The following is a 10147-nucleotide window of genomic DNA, read 5'->3' on the forward strand; positions in this document are numbered from 1 at the left end:
AACCCTGAGTATAGTTGCTGAAATGTTGGACTTTCCCTTTAATAGAAAGCTACTGAATGTATGTTAGCTAATCTAATAAGCAGAATAAGCAGTATTGTTGTGGATCTGTTTTGTAGATTTATTTTACACTAAATAAATGAGATCACATGACTGTCAGATTATTGTGGTGCATTCTTGTTCATGTCTTTTTTTTTTGTACTTTGAAAGAGTTCCTCATAAATCTGCTACAAACATTAACTGAGGACTGATTGCCATTTTGAATTTTCCCAAATTTTTACAGAATATATAAATGTATACTTTTTGACGAGGTCCTGACAAAGTGTAGCAAAAGTAAAGACAAATCAATGTACTCTACTCACAGAAAACAAGTGACAAAAGTCATGAAATACAATTTAGGACAAGAACAGGTATCACTGAGTAAATTGTTAGAAATTGATAAGGAAAATAGGATAATGGTTGTAGCCAAACTGCAATCATTATCACCATTTAAGCAGAAAAACATGATACTTTCTGGATAAAAAATGACATACAGTTTGCCTCTTGAACAGGAACATCAAGATATATGTGCACTGGAATCATTGTAAAACTAACATTCCCTGATACTAACAAACCTGCCTAATTATTTTATAAATACCAAACAAGTAAGTGAGTAATTCTGGCTTTGCAGCTGAAGGGTTTTGCATATTTTATGGGAGAAGGGATCAAACTGAAGGACAGCCTAATTGATAAAAGGGTTATTTTTTTATGTCAAGTCATGTAAAAATTCTAGATATTAGAATACCTGATAACTAAGACAAAGCGGGATTTTCCCGTCATGATTTGTTTGAAAATAATATTTTATTTCCTACAGTAGGGAATTTTCTTCTTCATACTAAAAATACCACTGATTGAAATTAAATCACCCTGAAGTGCGATTTTACCTTTTTAAGCGTAATGTCGCTTTTGTTTTTGTAGTTTCAGCCTTTAGCCATGGGGTGTCGCTGCAGTTAAACCTCCGTCGGTTTTAAACTTCCACCGGAAGTCTTCTCGGTCTTTTCTACCAGGCCGATCCAACATGGTGGGTGATAATTTCACGTCTTTCTGTTTTATCTATATCAATCCTTCCTTTTTAACTCTTTATTCATCCTGATAGTCATATTGATAAACGCCGGAATGCTGAAGCTTGCGATTCACCGCAGAATTGACATTAGATTATATAATTTAAGATGATTATAGTCAGTTAAACCTAGCCGCCGTTAGTCTGAATGAGCCTCGGGTTCAGACGTAGGCGAGGCCGCAGGTATCAGGTTCTTACTTTTGTGTTTAACACCGGCTCGTAATGTGGATAAATCAAAGTTGCGGGAGTGTTTCGGTGCGCCGCGGAGACAGCTTGCTCGGTACCCCGGACAGAGTAGCCGGAGGGGGGATCAGACCTGGATCTGTGCTGCGGAGGAAGTCTCTCGGTTTCATGTGAAAAAGTGTAAAACGTGCCGTGTTAGAACGTCCTATCTGTCAGGTTAGATAAAAGCTACTGCACTGTTATTAATGGTCTCAGAAATTTATTTGAGGATTTGAAGCTGTTTTATTTCAAACTGAGCTGCTTTTTAAAATGTTTTTCCTGATGCAACCTTACAGATTACAGCAAGATGATATGGTTTATATGCAGCTATTTCGGCTAATTTTTTTGAAAATTACAGAGTTTATGAAGTTAAAAGGCCGAATAACATGCTGTCATTTTAAAAAGATCTTGAAACAAACTGGATTAGAAACTCGGAAGCATTATTTCGGATTGATAGAAGTATCAGGAAGAGATGCTCCCATCATGCTTTGTGCCTACAGTTTAACCTGTAGGGGGCAGTATTATTATCTATAGTCTGCAGGTAGAAATGTTCTGAGGTCAACTGATTCTGAGAAAACTACATGATGTGCCGGTTTTGTTACTCCTTAGTGATCTGAACATGCATTTAATTAAAAATGTGAAGGAATAACACAGGAGTCTTTTCCAACATGTCTTCCTAATCACCAAATCTAAAATCTTTGCACCTGCAGGGACGAGTCAGGACCAAGACGGTGAAAAAGGCCGCCAGGGTCATCATCGAGAAATACTACACCCGGCTGGGAAATGACTTCCACACCAACAAGAGGGTGTGTGAGGAGATCGCCATCATCCCGAGCAAGAAGCTCCGCAACAAGATTGCCGGGTGAGTCAGCGGATCGTAGCGCGACGGTCAGATTGTAGCACGGTGGAGGACAGGAGGAGCTAAGAACCAGAGTGCGTTTGCTCCTGCAGGTATGTGACACATCTGATGAAGAGGATCCAGCGCGGTCCCGTCAGAGGAATCTCCATCAAGCTGCAGGAGGAGGAGAGAGAGAGGAGGGACAACTACGTTCCAGAGGTCAGTGAACGCATCGTTAGAAATGTTGCTGGTGATTCAGGCGTTTTGTTTTTGTTGGAGCTGTTCCGGATTTTTTTTCTCTGGTTGTCAGTCTACATCTCAAATGTCCAGACTTGGATTTGAGCAACTAATTTTACTGCTTTTTTTTTTTTTTTTTTTTTTTTTTGAAATGATGGAAAATCTTGTGGACTGTTTACTTTCAGTGTCTTCCATAATATGACAGAAAAAGTCTAAATGTGTGAAAAGACATCAGTTTTTCCAGACTGAAATCTCTGTCCTGTTGTCCAAGTTAGTTTTCTAAAATTAATTTCATAACAAACTGGAGAACAAGGCCTTTGTTTTATTTCATATTGAAGAAAACATCGTGAACTTTGCTTCTTTTTCTAAAATTGGTTTGGAAAAGTGTGCAATTTGATTTCTGTGTTTTCCAGTTCTGGATAATTAGGGGAGAATTTATGTCCTTTCTTTCCTTCCTTGTCTCCTTTCTTTCTTATTCCCTTACGGCTCGTTTTTACGTCCTTTCCTCTGCCATTATTTATTTCCTTCCCTTCCTCCTTTCTTGTCCTTCCACTTCTTTCTTTGTGTCCTCCTTTCCTTTACTCTGTTTTCTCCTTCTTACCTCCATGCCTTTTGTCCTTTATTCCCTCCCTTCTTTTTGAAACTCATTTTTCATGTCTTTCCCTCTTTTAACATCTACAACATGTCGGCCTGATTCCCTGTAAGTCCATTCCTTTAGATTTATGCTGCTGGTTTCTGTCTGGTATTTCTGCTCCTGCTGTAAAGGGACTCCTGTATCGAAAGTGATCATGGCATGTGTGTTGCCAGGTCATTGATACTACAGGTACATCAACCTGGGAGCATTTCCCGTGTTTGAAGGACTTCCTGTTCCTCTTGAACCCTGGCGCTACCAGACAACATTTTAACTGTCAACGTTAAAAACTGCTGAGAAATGCGGCATTTTTACTTTCTTAGGATTTTAATTAGAGAAACTAATGATTATTTAATCATCACGATTAATCGGATTCTGCATATTTTTTAACTACGTAACTTCTTTTATGTATATATCCTAGAAATGCATTAAAAGATGCAAATAAATAAATTCCTATTTTAAATGAAAAAATAAACATTTTCACAGCATTACTTCAGTAAACACTATTATTTGTAACAAAGGATGCGTCTGCAGTTAAAAAATACTTCTAATATCTCAGGCCTTTCTGCTTGAATTAATATCAGTACTATAGAGATGATCTGTTATTTATTGATTAACTGATTAATAATTGGATAGCAAAAAGTGCTTAATAGATTTTCAATTTTTACAGATTTGCGAAGCTAAAACTTCAGCTTGAATGTTCTGGATTGAACATATTTACAGAAAATGATTTTTTTTTTCTTTTTAAATGCAAATTGTTTATATTTTTTGTACAGTTTTGGTTTAATTTCTGCTCTGAATATTTAGTTTTATCATCAATTGTTGAATTATAAATTCCAGTTAATGATTTATCAGTTAATAAATTAGTTGACAATTATTAAATAATTAATCAGGATTAATTTTTTCAGCCCTGTGTGAAGCGTTTCACTGTTCATGGCCGGTTTTAAGGCTTCAGATCCTGCAGATCTGCGTTGTGACCGTCTGTTTTCCGTTTACCTGTGCAGGTGTCTGCTCTGGACCAGGAGCTCATCGAAGTTGACCCTGACACCAAGGAGATGCTGAAGCTGCTGGTGAGTTTCCACGCTTGCCTTTTTCTGGGTCTCTGTTGGTTCTGGACCGGATGAGTTAAAAGGAAATAAAAAAACTCCCAGAAGATTAAAGGTGCCTCTGTAAGAAGTTGGCGTTTGGCGGCACTGAAGGATCGTCGGGTCGTTTCTGAGCTCGTTAGTGACATCACAGACGGAAAGTCGAGGGTTTGGATCAGAACCTCTGACAACTTTCTGTGACGTCCGCGTGGAGATAACGACCCAGGATCTTTCTTTACTGATTATCTAATGGCTGTTGCCGTGGTTACAGAGAGAACTGTTTTTCTCTTGTTTCTGACTGGGAAAAACCTACTGGATCCAGTTAGCTCCCAGTTAGATGCATTCAGAAAGGCTGAAGCTGTGAGATTAAGGCAGAGAAACTTAAATAATCCTTCAGTGATCGCTGGTTGGACTGATTCATCTGGTGTCATATTGTAATCAGATTAGGATTAATTAGATATATTTACATACGCTGCCTAAAATGACACTTTTTTTCTTTTTCTGAAGTGAAATCTGAACAAATTTATTTGATTTAGGTCATAAATACTAAAATTATTAGCATTTGCTAAATAATGAGAGAAAATGTCAGATTTATTTCTAAATTTTTTCAGAAACACAACTAGGCGTGCCACGGTAACAAATGCTACTGGATGATAAATTGTCCCAGAAGTTATTGCGATAAACGATAATATTGTTGTTTCGGAACCATCTTTAAGTTATATAATGGTACTGATATAATAATGCAAGAACAGATTCTAAAATATTTTTGTATTTTTATTTTATTTATTTCAAACAGGTTTTTAAAAAACTAAAGATCAGTAAATTTTACATTTTAATGAACATATAACAGTCGAACTGGAAGACATTTTATTATATTTATTATAGACGTAATAAAATACAAACTTTCTTACAAATGGTTCAGAAAGTGCAATTAGGAATTAAAAATATAATATAAAATAAATAAAGCATTATGTCACTCTGAGCACATAGAATTAGTCTGAATAGATCCGCCCTTATGGATCGAACTCATCACCAATATCCAATCTAGAATTTTTTCAATATTGTTGCATCTCTAGAGAAAAGATGTTTGTCTCTCTTTGTTCTGTGTTTGTCTCTTCTGGTTTCAGCTGTAAACGTGGTTCAGTAATGATCTAAAATGAGGTTAGGAGCAGATTATTTCTAGTGAATTTGTTTTGTCCGCCTGTATCGAAAGGTGGTGGCAGCGTCTTCGTAGCTGCTGTCATTTATTACTACAGGCAGATCAAACCGAGAGCTTTCCCGTGTTTGAAGGATCACTGGTTCCTGTCAGACCCTGACGCTCTCGGACAAATCCTGTCCCAGGAAAACCGCTCACCTGTCCACGTCTCTCACCTGTCCACGTCTTCTCTCTGTCTTCCTGCAGGACTTCGGCAGTCTGTCCAACCTGCAGGTCACCCAGCCACCTGTCGGCATGAACTTCAAGCAGCCCCGAGGAGTCTAGATGTCTGTAAACTTTATTCCTAATAAAATCCGTTTGGGACAAAAAAAGCCTTGGCTGTGCCGGACTTCTGATTTATGAAATTGTTTCACTGGAATAAATTTGGATGGAGTTTGAATCCTGTCACTTCTAAGATCTTTGAATTGACGTCTTCAACTAGATTCAGTACGTTTTATTAAAACTTTTAAGCAAACCTGTTAGTTTTTTTTAGTGTAGCCAGTGAGGCTGGGCGATGAATTGATTTTATTGATTGTACTTTTGGTTTTTGAAGATTAAATCTTGTTTTTTCACCAATGAACTCCTTGGGTTTCCGTAGTTCAGTGATGTCATCGTGACCAGAGCCGCCATCTTGTTTCACAAACGTTTATTACAGCTTGTTTGTTTGGACTTTGAATTCAGGTTAATTTTATGACAGAGTACCAGGGCCAGGCTACAATTTAATTTTTATTAATTAGAGGGAAAAAGTTTAAATATTTCAAGAATACAGTCGAAATAACATGAGAATAAAGTTGTAATTTTAGAATAAAGTAGTTTTACATACAAAAACATCAACATGAAAAACACTTAAATTATGAATTAATTTAATTCATAATTATTAATTATGAATCTTGTGAAGTTATACTTTATAAGTTTTACAGATACTAAATAAAAATACTTAACTTTTATCAAATTATAATACAAGGACTGTATAATTGAGCTTTTTTCAATTTTAAGATGTTTTTTTATTTTTACTAATATTGTGACTGTTTCATAATTAAATGATCATCAGAGAAGGAATGATTGAAAAGAAATTCACTTTTTGAAAATATTTTCTATATTTTTTCTTATTAAAACAAGTGAAAAAAATAATTGCTTCTGGTATGGAAAAATTAGTTTATTTTGAAACCATATCGCCCAGCCCTAATAACCAGTTAAATTTCTGTTTTTACCCAGTTTTGTGGATTATAAAATGAAGTGGAGTCTCACTTTACAGCAAAAACATCTTTAATGCAGAACACACACTGATTCCACACTGAAGGCTCGTTATATGGAGCCTGGATGTTTGTCTTTCTAATGGAAACTTTACAGATTTACAATGCACTCTTGATGGCGTGTTTTGGCTCATAAGCACTTCAGCAGGAAGAAGTTGCAGAAAGCTCCTCTGGGACAGTCGCACATCTTCCCAATCCGAGATCCTTTCCTGACGGCGCAGTGCTCCCCGAGGTCACACTGAACACAGGAAGAAATAAAGAGTCGGGTCTTGTGTTGAACACCTGAATAATGACGGTTAACGATGGATCTGATTTATCATACAGATCTGAGAGCTAATCGTCATAGGGAATGCAAGACATTCACTTTTCATGGTGGAATAATAAAGCGTTCAAAGGAAATTATTTTATAAAGCAAAGAATTAGGTCCTCAAGTTTTAATTTTTTGGGATTTCTTAAAAATCTAATCCAGATTAAAGATGCACAATATATCCACGTTAACCTTGTATCAATTTATGTTGGTCAGAGAAAAACCGTAGTGTTCCGATAAGATAAAAACGTATTGTTACCGTTTATTTCTGCCGGGTGTCTTAAATTCATGTATCTAAAATTAAGACCTTAAAATATCTTTCCTAAGTGACAGCAATACGCTTCTGTTAGATTTAATTTGTAATGGCCTTAAAAAGTCTTTGATCTGACTTGGTGAAACCTGAAGAAACTGTTCTGAACGAGGTCGGCCATTTTGTTTCGCAATGTTAATTAGATGGCCTAAGGGACTTAACCCAGAGGGAGAACTGTTGATTAGATGAATTGAGAATATTTTTGTAGCCAATTTTAAATAAATTTCAGGTTGTTTTAACACCAGTGTCCATCTTTGCATGGAACACTTAAGTTACAGATAAAAAAAATAAATAAAATAGGATAAATAAGATTGAATGGCACAATTAGCAGTATCTGCTCTAAATTCAACCCCTTCAGCTGTCCAGATGGTCAAGTTTGATGCTTTCAGGGTAAAAGTTTTAGGGTCTGACGAGACAAAGATTTGAGCTGATTATCCTCAAGCCTGGTGGTGGCTGCATCACCCTGTGGGTCTGTTTCAATATCAATGGTACTGGTGCATTTCAAAGCGCAAAGTCTTCACCTAACCGCTAATCTACAGTTAGTTCAACGTTGGACAGAGGTGGATGTTGCAACAAGGCAATGATCCCAAGCTGGTTTAAGACTGGATAAAGTAGAGATAACATTTAGCTTAAATGTTAGCTTCCTGAAGCACTCAACTCTGTTGAAAACTGATGAATTATGGTTAATTAATCAGTTTAGCCATCACACCAAGAGCAGAGGTCAAATATCCACCCAGAAAGAAGCTACTTTATTAGCTAGCTAAAGCTTGGATAATTTTAACACTGACTGGATTTGATCAAATCCATAAATTGTGCACCCAACTTTTGTCTTTAAAGTTGTTATCCAGTCATTCCACATTGGAAAAAGAACGGCTCACATTCAAAGTCATTAAAAGACCAAAATTAATCACAATTGTGCTGATGATGTTTAGCTTTAACACATCAAATCTAAAACTTTACAAATTAGAAGTAAACAGAGCAGGGAAACCTGGACATAACCTGAGGTATTAAATAATTATTCAAATCATTTTGCCTTCATGAAAGTGACTGACATATTCATAAAAACAAAACACTATTTAATATTATTGGTTTTTAATTTTAAAATCGATGCTTTTACGCCATCTACTGGCAAAATTGCGCCATTACAACTGATTGAACCAATATTTGTTGACTTTTTCCCCAGATTGCTTTTAATAATAAATCTGTTGCGACGTTCTGGATTCTTTTGTCAACAATATTTCAGTGTTAGTTGTACACTGAAAATTTCTGAATATATTTCAAGTTGAGAAAAGGTTCAGGAGAGACTCACAGAAGGAACCTGTCCGTATTTCTTCTCCCAGGGATTGATCCTCTTTGTCTGCAGCTTCTCCAGAACTTCATGCAGCGCTCCGAGCTGACAAGAAAAGACAAGAAAAGTGAAACTGCAGAAGCATTAAGGCAATAAATGCTGGGTTCAGGAGGGTTTATGACTAGAAAGATGCTTCTTTCTTGGAGTCATAAAATAAAATTTTATTATTTTCACCAATTTACAGTGTATTTGAAAAAAACTTTAAACATATTTCTAAATAATACAATTAAAAGTGTTTATAATTATACTTGTTCTTTAAAGACTTTTACCTATTTATTTAATGCATTTTAAATATATATTTTAATGCTTTTTGCTTTAGAAATTAAGAATTTAAGATATTTAGACAAATAGAAACATAATTAAAAGATAGAACATTACTTAATATATACAATATTCTTATGATTGGAAGTAATAATAATATTTTATAAAGAAATGGCTCAGGCAGATAATCTGTGTAGGGAGCAAAACATTAATAAAAGCAAATTAATTATCAAAAACTATATTAATTTTGTAGTCCTTTTACACTATTGTATATAATATTTTGAGAGATCCTTATTTCTTATCAATAAAAAATATTAATTAAAGAGAAATATTTTTGCTAGTTTTGGGACATAAAATAATAATATAATAAAAAATGACTATAAAAAGGTATATAAAGCCTGAAAACATGTGATATCAGTCTTTGCGACTCATAAGTTTATTTTTAATGTATCTATTTTTTGGGAGGGGCTCACCAGTCTGTTGGAGTTGCGGTAGTCCTGAACTTCTCTCTCGTCCCTCTCGGCTTCCGTCGAGCCGGCCGGACACAGAACCGACAGTAGCGCCGCGCACAACACAGCACGCGCCCACATGCCGACAAAACAACAAATAAACAAGCAAGCAAATAAACAAGCAAAGTGCGGGAAAGTTAAAGGTCAGATCGCGAGTTGACTTCACCTTCCTCTACCTGTGTCTCACGCACTGAATGCCGCGCGCTCCGCACCGCGGGGCATCTTTGGACCCCCTCATGACGTCATTAACATGACGTAGAGGCTGTGTGTTGTTTTTGTTACATTAATTCAAACACTTTGACTTGTGCCTAAATCTTAGCACTAGTTGTTGTTTTTTATTATTATTATTTGAAAACCTCTCAAGAGAAAACAGAAGAAACAGAATGAAGATGAGCTTCAGGGAAATAACCTGGGTGTAAATATCCTACAGAAAGACAGAAATCCAGACATAATCCTAGGGATTATTTCACTTCTAAATGATATGACAAGCTTGCAGAGTCAGGTGGTTGTGTGACACAACAATACCAAGATGGACAGGAATAAGCAATTAGAGCAGAACAGAAAAGAATAGAAATATAATTTACTGTCCCACAGAGGAGAAATGCAGCTTAAGGTAAAAAGATTCACAAACTAACATAAAAGAAAATAACTCAGGTGTTGCAAAGATATAATCAAAGTCCACATGCTGCTAATGGGAGCTTTGCAGAAGTAAATGTCTGTCCTAAAATGCTACTAATAATCGTGAATGCTTTTAATTAGTTTCAAATTAATTAACTTAATTTGCGTCACTCAAGACATTTGCAAAATTAATTGTTCATAGCTGCTGCACACAAATGGAAAAAAAGCTGAAATCTT

The 10147-nt window shown here is 35.9% G+C and overlaps 2 protein-coding genes across 2 annotated transcripts; one reads left to right on the forward strand and one right to left on the reverse strand.

Annotated features, from left to right (window-relative positions):
* The first annotated feature begins 962 nt into the window (after positions 1–962).
* LOC106940296 (40S ribosomal protein S17) lies at positions 963–5704 on the forward strand. The gene is made up of 5 exons (XM_015023011.1): positions 963–1057; positions 2029–2180; positions 2270–2375; positions 4029–4094; positions 5512–5704. Exons 1-5 carry the CDS (start codon positions 1055–1057, stop codon positions 5587–5589), a joined length of 405 nt encoding a protein of 134 aa, XP_014878497.1. The 5' UTR covers positions 963–1054; the 3' UTR covers positions 5590–5704.
* Positions 5705–6557: 853 nt separating this feature from the next.
* LOC106940287 (cocaine- and amphetamine-regulated transcript protein-like) lies at positions 6558–9497 on the reverse strand. Its single transcript, XM_015022993.1, has 3 exons — positions 9257–9497; positions 8484–8567; positions 6558–6795 (listed from the first exon to the last, which is right to left on the reverse strand). Exons 1-3 carry the CDS (start codon positions 9371–9373, stop codon positions 6688–6690), a joined length of 309 nt encoding a protein of 102 aa, XP_014878479.1. The 5' UTR covers positions 9374–9497; the 3' UTR covers positions 6558–6687.
* Positions 9498–10147: the final 650 nt, after the last annotated feature.

This window comes from Poecilia latipinna, unplaced genomic scaffold (assembly GCF_001443285.1).
Source record: "Poecilia latipinna isolate Pla-1442-1.1 unplaced genomic scaffold, P_latipinna-1.0 Scaffold3166, whole genome shotgun sequence".
In the NCBI taxonomy this organism is placed as follows: domain Eukaryota; kingdom Metazoa; phylum Chordata; class Actinopteri; order Cyprinodontiformes; family Poeciliidae; genus Poecilia; species Poecilia latipinna.